We start from the raw sequence: 16,340 nt of genomic DNA, 5'->3' as shown, positions 1-16,340 counted from the left end.
CAAATAAAAAAAAGGTAAGTAGATCAAAAAAATGCCACCATGGCTAAACAAGAGAGTGAAAGAGGCAGTTAGAGGCAAAAAGGCACCCTTTAAAAATGGGAAGTCAAATCCAAGTGAGGTAAATAGAAAAGAGCTGAAACTCTGGCAAGTCAAGTGTAAAAGTCTGAGGCAGAGCCTACCACGGAGCGGTACAGATAGTTTCAAAGCCCTACCCCAGCTCTCTCTTCCCCCTCTCACTAACAGCTGTCTCTTTGACAGTTAACTGCCAGGTGAGTGATGGGGGCTGGGGAGAGGCTGGCCCTGGACCCCCCCATTTGTGCTGCTAACACTGAAATGGGAGGAAGGGGAGTTGTCAGCTCCCCTCTAGAGTGAGCTGCTCCTGCTTGGGCTGAGTGCTCTGCCCCCCAGTGGGGGTGGGGGACAGTTGAAGCTCAGGGCATTGCAAACGGTGCTGTTCCCAGCATCTCACTGTGCAGCCATGGTGCAAATGAGAGGACCCCTACCCCGTGCCGTGGTCTGTGGTGGCACAGCTCCCTGCACTCCCGCCCAGCCACGCCTTGGCGACCGCCTGTGTTACGCTGAACTGCACTGCCTCAGCCTGGTGCATTTCAGACCTGGTCTCACATCATCCTGTGGGGGTGTTCGTAACGTGTCTGTTTGCTGGTGTCTGCCCCTCTAGCGTGGGTCGCTGACAACAGCGGGAAGATGAATATCGGAGAAATCAGCCGCCAGCTGGGCATGCTGCAGCTCACCAACCCCTTACCCAGCCAGCCCAAAGTCCCCCCAGCCGCCGCTGCTCCACCGTCCCCTGTGCAGGTATGTACCCGTCTGACCCTCCCCCCTCCTGTCCTCTCCCAATGCAGGTATGCACCCGTCTGATCCCTACCCCCAACCTGCCCTCACCTCTGTGGTATGCACCCATCTGACCCGCCCACCCCACCCCCTCTGTCCCTCCTCTGCTCTCACTTGTGAAGGTTCGTACCCTGTCTGGCTGCGCCACCCTCCCCTTCAGGAGCCCATGGACTCAGGCCTGAACAGGGCAGGTGTGAAGAGCAGTGAGTGAGGACAGTCCTCGTGCAGTGGAGTAACAGACCCGCCTGCTCCCAGGCCCGCCTTTTGCAGACACTGACGCTGTCTGGCGCTGCCTTGGGGCATCGTGGTCAGAGGCCTGGTCCCCTGGGAGAAAGTGCACACACAACTCTGGGCAGGGGACTGACCCCCTTCTTTCAGAGGTGGATTTTCTCTGCTTCTTTGTCTATTGCACATCCTTCAACTTCGGAGTCCACCTCCCCGGGAACCTGCAGGGCAGACCATTAACCCGTGTGCTCCCACGGGTGCTGGGAGTGTGGTTCTGCCTCTTCTGCTCGCTCAGTGCTGTGTGGGTGAAGGGTTTGTCTTGTTCTCTGCAGACAGGCTGGGCGTGTGCAAAATGTACCTACATCAACAAGCCCACGCGGCCGGGCTGCGAGATGTGCAGCACGGACCGGCCGGTGGAATACGTGGTGCCGGGCAGCTATCAACCGGATGAGACGGAGCTCTGGAGGATGCAGCAGGAGGAAAAGGGGATCTTGCAGTACCAGCAGGTAACTCTGGAGGCAGCTCTGCCCCGGGGGGCAGCCCTGCTGCCCTCGCCGCTCTGTGCGGGGACAGCACCAGGGGAGGATGAATCTATAGTAGTCGGCTACCAGCAGCCACTTGGTGGTGGTTCCTGGGTGCATGGATGCCCTGGCAAGGGCATCTACTCGCCAGGGGCCCCGCCAAGTGGAGTCAGGGAGAGCTGCCCTCCTCTCTAATAGCGAAGGCAGGCAGGGAGCTGGCAGGGTCCAGCACGCAGGGAGCCTGTGGCCCTTGGCCCCTCCAGCCAGGCTGTTCCAGGTGAGGGCAGCCACTGGCCATGCCACAGTGGGACCCCGGCGGTGTTTCCCTCGCCCAGGCCTCTACAGCAGGGCCTTGGTTAGGGCCCCGTTCAAAGGGGCTGAGGGCTTTCCAGCTGTGGGTGTGGGCACTGCAGCCGGAGCTTGGCATGACACGGACTGGCAGCTCCTTCCCTTCTCTTTCAGCTCCATGCGCCAGCGCCCGGGGGCGGGCACGTCTTTGTCACGTGCGGCATGGTGAGGAGTGGAAAGAGCTGCGGTCGGGCTGGCTGGGCTCTCGAGGTCTTGGCTGGGCTAGTTGGGTGGAGCTGTATTTCCCATAGGGGTGACAGCACCAGCAGAAGCCCCAGTGTAAGCAAGGCTCGGCTGTGCTGTGGCTTCAGCCAGGGGCCCTGCCCCTGTTGGGAACTGCGTCTCCACCTGCTACCCCAGCCAAGGCCCGGAGTGCCGCAGGGCTCCAGCGAGTCAGGCTCAGCGACTGACAAAACTCTTCTCTGCTTTCTTTTTTCTCTCGTGCTGGAATCTCACTAGGAAAAGGGAAGGAGAGAAGATGGCTCGGCCACACACTACACCCGGAGCCCAGGCTCCCTGGATGACTTCATCCACCTCTCCTCGGAATTCTGCTAGCCACGTCTCATGCCTGGCCACCCTGGGCTGCCCCACCCCAGCCACTCTTGCGCTGGCCTGGGGCGTCTGTTTGTGCCGGGTCACCATACTTGGTCAGACTGTAGAATCAGTATGGTAGTCGTTTTCCCACACGGAGAGCAGCGGGCAGGCCGCGGCGTTATACTGTGACACCGGTGACTGTGCCGTGGGGCTGCCAAGCCATGGGCAGAGCCACTTCAACTGGCCTAGGGCCTGCCCCAAGAGGGCTGGATCCCAAGCGAGAGCATGGGTCTCATTGCGCAGAGAGGCCTCTTTCCTGGTGGCTTGGAGGGCTGAGGTTCTGGCTGAGCTAGGTCTGGCCCGGCGGGAGTGAGGCAGCTTTCTCAAGCAGTTTCACATCGGTCTGTGTCTTCCCTGCACGAGTGTGGCGATGGTGCTTCACCGCATTGCGGGTTCTACAGCTTAGATGGGCTGAGAGATGGAGCGAGTGGAGTATGTGCTGGCCCAGGGCCAGGCCATGGGAAGGCTGCAGCTTGGAGCGGCTGTGCTGCCTCCCATGGCTTGGGGGGTGAGGGCCCTTGGTGGTGCAGGCAGAGCTCTTCCCCACCCTCCGTGGCTGGTCCTGGCAGCCCTGCTCGTCCCTGCCGAGGAGGGCTGCACAGACCTCCCTGTCTGGCTGGAATGGCTGCTTTCACCCGCAACACCGTCTCTGCAGAGGCCCAGGCCCTGCCTGTGGGCAAAGCACAGCTCCTGCGCCAATGGGCTGCCTCTCTCCTGCGCGTACAGGCCACGCGCTTTGGGCAGCTGCCCCACAGGGCTTCCTTAGGAAGGCTGGGGGACCAGGCCGCTTCCCCTGTCGCCATGAGGCTGTGGGGCGAGGGCTCTGTGGTCTCTGCCTGGTTCTTTTAGGGGAGAGCAGCGTAAGCAGATCTGACGCCCCTGCCGAGCGGCGCTGGCCGCTGTGGGGGAGCGCGCTTGGGCAGCTGCTGCCATCGGTCACTGCTGTGCTGTTGCTGTGACCTCTGTCAGCATGGGGAGACGGGAGGGGAGGGTGGGTCCCCCCGGTATCTCTCCCCAGGAAGCCCCTGCCTCCCGTCCTGTTTTATACACTGCAGTTGTCAGTGCTGCCAGGCAAGTTGGGAGAGCGGGGGAAGGAAGGGGAGCGTCTGTGTGCGCCTCCCAGAGAACCACTCTCATCCCAGGCTTCAGGGTGCTTGCTTGTTCCGTTAGGCTTACAGGCAGCAAGGGGGATGGGTGCTGCTGGGGTCGCCCTCCGTCCAGCCAGTCCAGAAAAACTGCAGAGGTTGTTGGCCAGGAGCTAGAAAAGGGCCCATTTCCCCAGGGCATGGGGCCTGATCCCTGCCAGGCCAGCTTCAAGCCTCTTGTGCCCCTGGGAATTGCAGTGCCTTGCACTAAACCACGGGAGCCAAACTGCCCAGCCAAGAGTTGTGCTGAACCGACACAGAATAAAGCCAGCTGAAGGTGCAGCCCTTGGCCAGTCCAGGGTCCCACCGCTGCAGGTGGAGGCTGCGATGCAGTGCTGTATTAAAGTGGGGAGCTGCTGTGGGCTACACCTGCCCTGCCAACCATGCGTGGGACACCTGCACAAACACTTCCTGCGTAGCCATTTGGCGTGCAGCTCCAGGACCCCCTCCGGGAAAAATGCAGGACGGAGCCAGCCCCCCAGCTCGGGAACTCCTGCACCTGCCTTCGGAGTTCTGGAGTCCCACATGCAGTGGAAAGGCAGAGCCTCCTGTGCTCAATCTAGTAAGGCCCTTGGGGCTGGACTTTGGTGCAGGGTCGCATGCATACTCAGCTTGGGGAGGGGGGTGAGTGCTTAAGTGACTTCCTGCTTAAGGAAGGAGGGTTTGACAAATGCTAGAGCAGGAGGAGTTCCCCCCGAAAGAGCCCTGAGCTAGAGCTGCGGCTTAGAGGAGACTTGGCGACTCTGCATGTGGTTTGACTCTGGTTAGGGGATATGAGTGGCAGAGTGTCATGTGAACAGGGACTGGACAGAACTTCTCTCCAAGAGTGACAGGACTTGCAGTCAGACACTGGCCTGGCTTGCAGCGTGGGGAGCGTAAGGGAGCCACCTGCTGAATAGACCAGAGATAAGCCGGGCCTGGAGGTCTCCCAGCGTTTGTCAGATGTCATGGTTTTACTACGGAGGAAGGTGAAGGGTGTGGCCACTCTGCTGGAGGTACGGAAGCAGCAATGCAAAGCTGTCAGTGTAGATGGGATGGGAATCCCAGGCCAAAGTCAGAAGCCTCTTGTGGTGGGCCCAGTGCTGATGTCCAGCCACACCTTGTCTGTGTGTCTTCTGTGAAACAAAGAGCCCCCATCCCAATAGCACTTTACTCGGGGAAGAGATGATGCAAGCCCCTCTCGTTACTTGCATGCACTGATACTGTGAGGGCGGGTGGGCCAGATTCACTTCTTCTGTGTTGCACGTTGTGTTTGAAATCTCAGCCCAAAGCCAGTCACCGGCTGTAGGATGGACGTGGCCAAAGCATCTGTGAGACACATGCTGCTCCCCTGCCTGGAGAGCCTGGCTCTGACACCAGTGCGCTCAGGGGCGCCATGTGGGATCCGGCTGAGGCTCCTTGGCATCAAATCCTTCGTGGGGAGGTCTGGCCTGCAGAGACTACAGCTCCCAGCAGGCCATGCTTCAGTGCCATGGCAGCTGGGAGTATGATGGAGGAGCAGGATGGGAACCCGTAGTCTCTGTGGCTGCCCTCCTCTCCTGTAACCTCTTGTGGTGCAGTCTGTGGCCAGTTCCTTGTATGGAGTGTGGTGGACAGTGATTGCTCAGCTGCAGGTACTGGAAGAGTTCACACCTGAGTTCCTTGGTCTATTAAAGGTTTCTCTAAAGAGCACATCTGTCCCAGTGTGTTATTGGGCAGCCGGCAGGGACTTTGGCCTGGTCTGCACAGAGATGTGCAGCACTGGACTAAAGGGGTGTTTCCAAAGGGGTGCTGGCCCTGGCTAGGTGCTCTTGTGCCTTGAGGGGCTGATTTGGATGAGTTTAATAGTTTTTTACTGGATTACGCTAACTCAAAAGGAGCCAATCCTAGCAACACAGAACAGCCAGATAGGATCAGAGCTGAGGTCCATCTAGCCTGGGGTCCAGTCTCGCACAGTGTTACCTGGGGTTTCTCAGAACCCAAAGCAGTGGTAACATGACTGTTTCTCTCCAGGCGGTGTCAGGAATAAATCAATGGGAACCCAGCGCTTCTGTCTGATAAACAATTGATAAAAGCAAATGTGCTCTTATCTAAAACTACTGTTTATTAGATATTAAGCGCACACACGCATATGCAATAGGTTTAAGACATCCCAGATATAGTTACCCACAGTCTGAGATGGTGTCAAGTGATCACCAGCTGGGCTTCCAGGGGCCCTCTTCCTGTCCAGCTGACAGGGAGTTTAGATGTCAGCTCCTTGCCCGGTCCCTAATCTTTTATAGCTATCTTTAACAAACCACAGAACCTATAGTGACTCCTAGTGGGTCGGTATATAACAACCTCTACTGGGTCACCAATTCTTCTAATTTCAACAAACTACTCATTATCTCCAAACATTTCTAATATTTCCAGCCATAACAACAATACGTCAGGGGCACCTAAAACCATGGGCTCTTCACTCACTGTCTTCCATAACTTTCTCGCCCATCCTCCCATTCTGATTAACAAACTGCAAGTATGCGGCTGTCTGACCTTGTCTCACAAAGGCCTAAGATTGTTCCTAGCGATGTGACGGTTGGTTTTCAGCTGGCAGTGCTGCACGTACGAAATGGCTGACTGCGGTGCTGTCACGTTTCGGGGTACACGCAGGAATGTTAGATTCCAGGTGGCCCACTAGCTTCTGCAGAGGAAGGTGCAAGAACTGGCAAGAGGAGACGTGAGATAATCTGCCCCCGGCCCCATCTCCTGGTCTCTGTTGGTTAGAGATTGGCTTCAGCCCCAAAAGCAGCAAGTTTCATCTCTCTCCTAAAGCTCCTCTCTTAGCATTTGCTACTCTAACTCTGGATGTTTGTGTTAACCCTAGAAATGCCCAATCCTTTTTGGAAGCTTGTTAATAAATCATAGATTCATAGATACTAAGGTCAAAAGGGACCATTATGATCATCTAGTCTGACCTCCTGCACAACGCAGGCCACAGAATCTCACCCACCAGCCCTCGCCCTTGAGCCAGTCGTACAGCCAGCGCAAAGGCTGAGCAGCATGTGTGCTGGGAATAAAACACCAAAACCCAGAACTCACTGATGGATACTTAACTTGGGTGTATAAAAGGGAATCTTGAGTAGGGGGGGAGAGGTTCTTTTATCTCTGCAGTATCTGGTATTGGGATGGGAAGTGGGACCCGGAGAGGCCAGAACAGGCCTTGGAGCGGGTAGGAACTCCCAGGACCCTTCCTCCCAGCCTAGAGCAGGCTGCCCACCCCACCCCCACCAAGGCTCAGTAGCTCTCTTGTTCCCCATTCTTATCTGTCTGGCTCCCCATTCGCACGGAGCTTCCATCCCTGCAGGAACAAATATTTGGTGATGGGCTCCTTGATCTAGCAGGGAAAGGTCGAACATGATCCAATGGCTGGAGTTTGAATCTAGACCAATTCAGACTGGAAATAAGGCGTTAACAGTGAGGGTAACTAACCATGGGCCTGTGGAGAACACTTGCGAGGCCAGTTTAATTCACTTGTAGTTCAGACACCTTCTCAAATGCACTGCTGGAATTACCCAGGCAAAACCACAGTTCCCCTCGGTGCATTCGCCAATGATGATGTCGTGAATGATTATGGACAGTAATGCTGGTGGCATCCATGTCTAACATCCACGGAGGTTGTCATTGAAGGACAGTCATCTGCCTGGAGCAATGTGGCATTCCTGATTTGCAATTGGAGTTTCTCCTGCTTGGGGGGGCTGCCCCCACAGGCTGAAGAGCTCCACCCAGCTGAAGTGGTCTGGTTTCTTTTCAAGGTGCCAGCCACCGACCTTTCACACCCCTGCTTTTAATAGAAACCCCTCTGCTTCACAAAGGCAAGTGATGATGACTTTGGCTGTTGGTCGGAGGTTTCGCTGGCCATTTGGGACATTTTATAGGAGTTGGACACCTATCCCCAACCCCATCCTGGCCCTAATAGCCCTTTTAGGAGGCTAGCAAGAGGTCAAGCAAGTGTTCTCCACTGGCCCGTAGCATGTTTTTGCCCTGAGAGCAGGCTGCCCCCTGCTACTACAACATGAGCTCTCCTGGTAAGGGGCTGTGATGGACTGGGAGTGGAAGGAAATGTGCTGATTTGGGGTGGCGATGACAGAATGTGAGCGCATGGGGGTGCACTGCCGGTGAGGAAGTAGATCAGCCCCTATAAGTTGATCAGCAGCAGGTTAATGACCTCAGCTTGGCAGCCTGTCCTCATCATGTGACTTGTCTAGTGTTCTGCCCTGCCACTGACTGTGATGATGAAGAGTCTGAGACAGTGTTAGCAGCTGCTCACCGGACCAGTTAATTGGACCAGGCGACTGGAATGCCTGCATTGGTCCTGAGAGTTCCCTAGAATGGTGCCGCTGTGTCGGGAAGCTGGGCATGGCCAGGCAGCAGAGGACTGCGACTCAGTGCAATTAGCAAATGCCTTGTTCAAGCACAAACTGTCCAGGCAGTGGGTGTGGACAGTGCTGTATCTGGGGACTCAGAACCACACTGACTCCATTGTAATTTCGAACAGGCGGTGTGATGGGGAGTTGATTCTTCTAGAAGGCAGACAGGATCTGATCATAACGTAGTAATAGCCAACTTAAGATCAAACAGCAAAGAAAGAATGACCTGCAGGTATCTTCAGGCTCTGTTATAATGTCGACAAACTGAAAGTCCAATGAACAAGTGGAATTCAAGAAGACAATTGAACAAAAGCTGCAAACAGTTGAGCTTCTGCGCAAGTAGCGTAAATCAAATAGAGTACATCGTCTGCTGCACTACAGAGATGGTGGATGAATTCCTGGGGAAACAGATCCTAAAGAAGAAACCTTGGATCACGGAGAAGATTGAGTTGTGTGATCAACGAAAGAAGCTAAGAGCACAATGGAAGATGGATTAAACAGCAAAAGATCAATATTCCCTTATGATGCCAGAAATAAATGCACTGATTAAAGTGGCAAAAGAAGATTGGCTTGAACAACAGTGCAGTGATATACAGAACGGCTTTGTGGCAAATGCCAGTAGGAAGGCCTGCCAAAACGTCAAGACACTCTTGAAAGTTCTCTCTGACAGGAAACACACCTTTTCACCCCCATGTGCCAGGAACTGTATATTGTAACCCAAACAAATGTTACGCTGGAAGTGAAAAAAGCAGAGGGGATATCTGTGAGAAGTTTGACTTATCCCTGTGAACCTCCTCCTGCAACTGAAGAAGTTGTGGATGGAGTGTGGACACTGAAAAGCAGTGAAGTCCTTGAAGTGGACAACATACAAACAGAACAAATCCAAAGGGGTGGAGCGGCCCCCATCCCAACTTGTCAGTGCCATTTGGGAGCCTGGAAGATGGCCCAAGACTTGGGAACTCTGCTGCTTCTGGAAATTCCTGCACAGTCTCATTCTGGACGCCCGTAGTAAAAAGTCTGCTATGCATCATTCTGAAGAGAAGGCTCTCAGAAGAGGGCAGTTTCTGTCTGAAGAACAAGCGGCACTTAGATCCCAATGAAGTACAGTGGAGCAAATGTTCAGTCCGTATGTGATATGGAGAATGATGGGAAGCTGCTCCACGCTTCGGTGGATTTTGCTAAGGCGTTTGTCAGCATCTGGCACAAACCTCTTGAGGTGGCTGCTCGGAGCTGGTGAAAATGTAATAAGGCCGATACAAAATCTCTGTGGAAGTTCAGCAGCTCTGGGGCGTGCCGGGCATGAGCAAAGTAGTTGGTTCAACTTGAGGATAACTGTCAGACAGGGCTGCTGGTTATCACTGATCCTCTTCAGCAGTTATCCTGAAGACATCTTAAGACCCACTGGTGGAAACCTCCAGGAGAGAGTACGCGTAGGTGAACAAGCTAGTCAGCTGTGCTTCGCCCATGATATTGACCTGATTGGATTGTCCCAAGAGGAGGTTGTTGCAAGATGAGGCTTCACTCTGTCTGTCTCTCCCCCTAAGCACCCCCCTCCTGATGCTCTTTATAGGGGAAACAGCTCCTCTGACCCCAGCTGGCTCTACTGATTAAAACCCAGGCCCCACCCCGGGTGTGGCAGGCAGGGATCACTGGACAGGGCTGGCCAGCTCCCAGCCTCTGGCCCTTGAAAGGCCAGGCTGCCCCACACTGGCTTTAAGAAGACAGCGCTCTGTGGGGCTTGGAAAGGGATCTGGGAGCTGCCGGGCCAGTCTCAGCCCCTGGCTCCTTGGCCTCTCATTCTGTTGGGAAGCCTCCATGTCTAGTGCTGATCATGTGGCAGGTGCCCTATGGGACCCAACAGACATGGTACTGCCAACCAGAAAGGCTCAAAGATTGCGAGTCAGACCCCAGGACTCATGGGGGGCCCAGAAGTCATGAGACTTCATGGAAAGAGATGAATGAGGGGTTGATGTCATGATTTTGGGGGGGACAATTAGTGCTGCCAGTGGTCCCAAATGTACTAAGGGGACTTCAGCCCCTGCTGCAGGAGCACTCACCCCCATATCTGCCTGTCCCCTGCTCCTCCAGCAATTCTGTTCCCCAGCTTCCTCTCTGCTCCTCTTGGGGCTCTCCCCCAGATCTGGGTGGTAGGCTGCAGAAGGGTCCCCTTCCAAGCAGGGGGCAGCTCCAGGGGTTCTTCCCCCTGTGACCTGACGGATTCTCACCGGCCCTGGGGAATTTAGCAGATGGTCACTAAGGTGACTGACTCTCAGTTAATCCCACAGCTTCAAGTGTCACCGTTGCCTGGTGGGCCAGGAGGCCAGCAGGCCCCAGAGAGGTGGGGGGAAACGACACCAGAGTGCAGGAGGTCTTGCAGTAGGCGACTGATAAACGGAACACGGACACACCTCACGTCTTCAGTCCCATTTCCCCATAAAGCCTCTTACTGCTCAGGCAAGGCCGCAGATTCCTGGGTGTGCAGGAGCCGCTGGCTGGCTCCCTGACTAGCTTCCTGATAGGCCACTGATGAGCCCAGCTGCCCTGCCTTGGAACTGAGAGTGGTCACAGCTCCTAAAGCAGCAGCTCCGTCTCTGGCTGATGACTCTGGTTTACCCTCCGGCTCTGGCATTTGAATCATAGAAGATTATGGTTGGAAGAGATCTCAGGAGGTCATCTAGTCCAATCCCCAACTATATCATCCCAGCCAGGGCTTTGTCAAGCCGGGCCTTAAAAACCTCTAAGGATAGAGATTCCGCTACCTCCCTAGGGAACCCATTCCAATGCTTCACCACCCTCCTACTGAAATAGTGTTTCCTAATATCCAACCTAAACCTCCCCCACTGCAACTTGAGACCATTGCTCCTTGTTCTGTCATCTGCCACCACTGAGAACAGCCGAGCTCCATCCTCTTGGGAACCCCCTTTCAGGTTGCTGAAGGCTGCTATCAAATCACCCCTCACTCTTCTCTTCTGCAGACTAAACAAGCCCAGTTTCCTCAGCCTCTCCTCATAACTCATGTGTCCCAGTCCCTGATAGTTTTCGTTGCCCTCCGCTGGACTCTCTCCAATTTGTCCACATCCCTTCTGTAGTGGGGGGACCAAAACAGGACACAATACTCCAGGTGTGGCCTCTCCAGTGCCAAATAGAGGGGGATAATCACTTCCCTCGATCTGCTGGCAATGCTCCTAGTAATGCAGCCCAATAAGCAGTTAGCCTTCTTGGCAAGAAGGACACACTGTTGACTCATATCCAGCTTCTCATGCACTGTGATCCCCTTTTCTGCAGAACTGCTGCTTAGCCACTCGGCCCTCAGCCTGTAGCAGTACATGGGATTCTTCCTTCCTAAGTGCAGGACTCTGCACTTGTCCTGGTTGAACCTCATCAGATTTCTTTTGGCCTAATCCTCCAATCTGTTTAGGTCACTCTTGACCCTATCCCTACACTCCAGCGTATCTACCTCTCCCCCCAGCTTAGTGTCATCCGCGAACCTGCTGAGGGTGCAATTCATCCCATCATCCAGATCATTAATAAAGAAGTTGAACAAAACTGGCCCCAGGACCAACCCTTGGGGCGCTCTGCTTGACACTGGCTGCCAACTAGATATCAAGCTGTTGATCACTACTCATTGAGCCCAATAATCTAGCCAACTTTCTATCCACCTTATAGTCCAGGTGGACCGATCTGGCTTCTGTCCCTCCGGCCCTGACCTTTGGCTTGTTCCAGGGCTCTGCCCACCCTGGAGCCAGCTCAACCTGGTAGCCAAACTCTCATTTCAACTAGTGGGCCTGACCACTCACACCCCAGGTGGCTAGGGAGGCAGGTCCCAGCCTGGACCCAGGCTCCCCAAACTCAGCCCCTTTTCAAGGTGATTGTCTCCTGTCCCTTCTGGAGTGGTTTTCCCCTCGGTGCACCTTCAGCCTCCTCTCTCACTGCAGTGAGCTGGCTCTGGCGTATACAGACCCTGCCCACTCCAGCAGCATCAGAGAGGAGTAGTTAATTGGAGTCAGATGCTTGGGTCTTTATTTTCTCCCCCAGTCAAGCGCGGGTGTAAGCCCTAACGTTTGCAGAATGTGCACACCCCTCTGCCATCCCTCCTCCACGCGAGGATCCCGGGCATGGGCTGAGCCTGCCCTTCTCTCCTGTTGTGGTAGACCTCTTGGTCTTTGATGTGCCCAGGCTTCCACCGTCCTACTTCAGGAAGGGGCCTTGGCCTCCTGCTATGTGATCCCTGCATGTGCATCAGCTGTGTAATGGGGCTCCCCTTTGTCAGCCAACCTGCCTTGCAGCACAGCCCCTCCTCGGCAAATACCCCAGAGCTCAGATATTTCCCTTAGGGCAGCCACCTGCCCTCCAGCTGCCCCCTCTTCTCTGCAATGGACTGGCTCTGCAGGAGCATTTCAGTATGGAGCTTGGACAGCACCTCCTCTTGCAACTGCTGCTCTCTCCCCTGTTCCTCTCCTCTGAGGCAGGTCACTTCCTACTCTCTCTGGACGGCTTGGGTCAAAATCTCATCCCTTGTTCCTCCCTGTGCTTGCCAGCACTCTGTCGAGTGAGTCTGGCTGTTTTTGTGAGAGGATTTCAGCCCAGTGCTCATCAGCCACACTAACCCTTCTCTCTGATCTCCCCAGTCTGGCTGCGGGGCCACGCCTACCTTGCCCAGTCTCCCCGATTGCGCTATGGGACACCCCTTCCATTGGTGGCCCTCTACGTCCCTTCTTTGAAACAGTCTCCCATAGTCCCTATTGGTCCCTTGCTGCTTCGGCGTTGAGCCCAGCCTCACAGCTCCACTGTACATCCCTGGGTGTGCTCCGGTTCTCCGCTCAGGGCCAGCATTCTCTGCCGTGTGGCTTCCTCTGCCCTCGGGGCCATTTCACCGGTTTCGCTGCTGGGCTGTCTCTCAGTGAGGCTCTGGACCCCGCTGAGTCCTTGACCCCCACCTGTCACTATTTGAGGGGCTGCTCCAGCTTCCCGGCTGGTCCAAAGCTTCCTTCCCTGCTCTGCTCTGGGAGAAGCCTGTAGCTTCTTCTCCTAGCCTCTGCCTGAGCACAGTCGTCTTCCCCCCGTGTACTGGGCAGGGAGGGTCTTCTCAGCTAGTGACAGCTCCAGTTCTTTCTGCCTCTCTTCCGAGCTAGAGACTTTCTGCGGCTGGCTACCTACTTCTGTGCTTTGCCGGAGCCATTGCAGCCTTGAGCTTTCGTTATTCTGGAGCTGCCCGCTGGGAAAGGGCAGAAATCGGGTTCTCTGGGTTCCTCTTTTTCTCCTTCCCTTTATTCAGCTGCTCTCCGAGGTGGCTCTTCTCAGCCTCCGTGTTTCACCCAGCCCTGAGATCCTGCTTCTTGCATGCCTCTCTATGCAGTCCCTCATCTGCCTTCTGCAGCCTGGACCGTGAGCCCTGGCGTCTTCCTCTTGGCTAATTTGTTCTTTCCCGGCAGCCACAGTCAGAGAACCCTTTTCTTCCTGAGCACCTCTGGCTTCTTCAGCTGCCTCCTGGACCTGTCATGAGCCTGTTACCAGACTGGACAGGCAGGTTCCTGGGCTGAGAGCAGCATTGTTGTACCTCCTCATGCCAAATGGGAGCTCAAACCTTGCTGCCATTCTCCCACTTTTGACTCTATGTCCCAGGAGCCCCAGGTTTGCTTATTGCTGGGGCCCCAGACTTCCCTTTGCTCCTGTCCAATTGCCCAGAGGTGAGGCTCTTCTTAGGGCCTTTCAACACGTCCTGCTTCCCCCACACAAAATGCATCTGTTCCCCGGGGACTTGCCCTACCTTGTCCTCTCCATATCTTCGCAGTAGGGCAGGCCCCTGTACACAGCATCTCCCTAGAGCCTGGCCTGGATCCTGTCCCCGTGCACAGGACAAGCAGTGCTCCAGCAGCCAGTAAGGCTCCCCCATCTGGCTGGACAGCCTGGCTCCTCTCGGGGGGAGTTCCTCCATTCTGCTGGGCGGTGCAGTCCGGCCCCTCTTGGGGGAAGCTCTGGGGCCCTGCTGGGCAGCCTGGCCCCTCTCGGTGGGGAGCTCCGGGGCCCCGCTGGGTGGCCTGGCCCCTCTCTGGGGGGAAGCTCTGAGGCCCCGCTTGGTGGCCTGGCCCCTCTCTGGGGGGAAGCTCTGGGGCCCTGCTAGGCGGCCTGGCCCCTCTCAGTGGGGAGCCCCGCTGGGCAGCCTGGCCCCTCTCGTGGGGGAGCTCCGGGGCCCCGCTGGGCGGCCTGGCCCCTGCTGGGCGGCCTGGCCCCTCTTGCGGGGAGCTCCGGGGCCTGCTGGGCAGCCTGGCCCCTCTCGGTGGGGAGCTCCGGGGCCCCGCTGGGCGGCCTGGCCCCTCTTGGGGGAAGCTCCGGGGCCCCGCTGGGCAGCCTGGCCCCTCTCGGTGGGGAGCTCCGGGGCCCCGCTGGGTGACCTGGCCCCTCTCTGGGGGGAAGCTCTGGGGCCCTGCTAGGCGGCCTGGCCCCTCTCGGTGGGGAGCCCCGCTGGGCAGCCTGGCCCCTCTCGTGGGGGAGCTCCGGGGCCCCGCTGGGCGGCCTGGCCCCTCTCGGTGGGGAGCCCCGCTGGGCGGCCTGGCCCCTCTCGGTGGGGAGCCCCGCTGGGCGGCCTGGCCCCTCTCGGTGGGGAGCCCCGCTGGGCGGCCTGGCCCCTCTCGGTGGGGAGCCCCGCTGGGCGGCCTGGCCCCTCTCGGTGGGGAGCCCCGCTGGGCGGCCTGGCCCCTCTCTGGCGGGGAGCTCCGGGACCTGCTGGGCGGCCTGGCCCCTCTCTGGCGGGGAGCTCCGGGCCCTGCTGGGCGGCCTGGCCCCTCTCTGGCGGGGAGCTCCGAGCCCCGCTGGGCGGCCTGGCCCCTCTCGCGGGGAGCTCCGGGCCCTGCTGGGCGGTCTGGCCCCTCTCTGGCGGGGAGCTCCGGGCCCCGCTGGGCGGCCTGGCCCCTCTCTGGCGGGGAGCTCCGGGCCCCGCTGGGCGGCCTGGCCCCTCTCTGGCGGGGAGCTCCGGGCCCCGCTGGGCGGCCTGGCCCCTCTCTGGCGGGGAGCTCCGGGCCCCGCTGGGCGGCCTGGCCCCTCTCTGGCGGGGAGCTCCGGGCCCCGCTGGGCGGCCTGGCCCCTCTCTGGCGGGGAGCTCCGGGCCCCGCTGGGCGGCCTGGCCCCTCTCTGGCGGGGAGCTCCGGGCCCCGCTGGGCGGCCTGGCCCCTCTCTGGCGGGGAGCTCCGGGCCCCGCTGGGCGGCCTGGCCCCTCTCTGGCGGGGAGCTCCGGGCCCCGCTGGGCGGCCTGGCCCCTCTCTGGCGGGGAGCTCCGGGCCCCGCTGGGCGGCCTGGCCCCTCTCTGGCGGGGAGCTCCGGGCCCCGCTGGGCGGCCTGGCCCCTCTCTGGCGGGGAGCTCCGGGCCCCGCTGGGCGGCCTGGCCCCTCTCTGGCGGGGAGCTCCGGGCCCCGCTGGGCGGCCTGGCCCCTCTCTGGCGGGGAGCTCCGGGCCCCGCTGGGCGGCCTGGCCCCTCTCTGGCGGGGAGCTCCGGGCCCCGCTGGGCGGCCTGGCCCCTCTCTGGCGGGGAGCTCCGGGCCCCGCTGGGCGGCCTGGCCCCTCTCTGGCGGGGAGCTCCGGGCCCCGCTGGGCGGCCTGGCCCCTCTCTGGCGGGGAGCTCCGGGCCCCGCTGGGCGGCCTGGCCCCTCTCTGGCGGGGAGCTCCGGGCCCCGCTGGGCGGCCTGGCCCCTCTCGCGGGGAGCTCCGGGCCCCGCTGGGCGGCCTGGCCCCTCTCGGTGGGGAGCTCCGGGGCCCCGCTGGGTGACCTGGCCCCTCTCTGGGGGGAAGCTCTGGGGCCCTGCTAGGCGGCCTGGCCCCTCTCGGTGGGGAGCCCCGCTGGGCAGCCTGGCCCCTCTCGTGGGGGAGCTCCGGGGCCCCGCTGGGCGGCCTGGCCCCTCTCGGTGGGGAGCCCCGCTGGGCGGCCTGGCCCCTCTCGGTGGGGAGCCCCGCTGGGCGGCCTGGCCCCTCTCGGTGGGGAGCCCCGCTGGGCGGCCTGGCCCCTCTCGGTGGGGAGCCCCGCTGGGCGGCCTGGCCCCTCTCGTGGGGAGCTCCGGGACCTGCTGGGCGGCCTGGCCCCTCTCTGGGGGGAAGCTCTGGGGCCCCGCTGGGCGGCCTGGCCCCTCTCTGGCGGGGAGCTCCGGGACCTGCTGGGCGGCCTGGCCCCTCTCTGGCGGGGAGCTCCGGGACCTGCTGGGCGGCCTGGCCCCTCTCTGGCGGGGAGCTCCGGGCCCCGCTGGGCGGCCTGGCCCCTCTCTGGCGGGGAGCTCCGGGCCCCG

At 59.1% G+C, this 16,340-nt stretch overlaps 1 protein-coding gene across 3 annotated transcripts in view; it reads left to right on the top strand.

Moving 5' to 3' along the window:
- SHARPIN (SHANK associated RH domain interactor) overlaps positions 1-16,340 on the top strand; it is a 56,272-nt gene that overhangs the window by 21,911 nt on the left and 18,021 nt on the right. For 2 of the 3 annotated variants that reach the window (XR_012157050.2, XM_073329818.2), the window contains exons 7-8: positions 680-816; positions 1,410-1,583. Coding sequence is in view for 2 of the 3 variants with exons in the window: in XM_073329818.2 (XP_073185919.2) it covers positions 680-816; positions 1,410-1,583 (311 nt within the window). In the remaining variant the exon portion in view is untranslated. Of the gene's footprint in view, positions 1-679; positions 817-1,409; positions 1,584-2,060; positions 2,112-16,340 lie in introns of all 3 variants that reach the window. The other variant, XM_073329819.2, reaches the window with a different exon arrangement.

Source organism: Lepidochelys kempii, chromosome 2, assembly GCF_965140285.1.
Source record: "Lepidochelys kempii isolate rLepKem1 chromosome 2, rLepKem1.hap1, whole genome shotgun sequence".
Classification (NCBI taxonomy): Eukaryota; Metazoa; Chordata; order Testudines; family Cheloniidae; genus Lepidochelys; species Lepidochelys kempii.
Note: the sequence above shows the minus strand (reverse complement) of the source record. Positions and strands in the feature narration are given on the sequence as shown.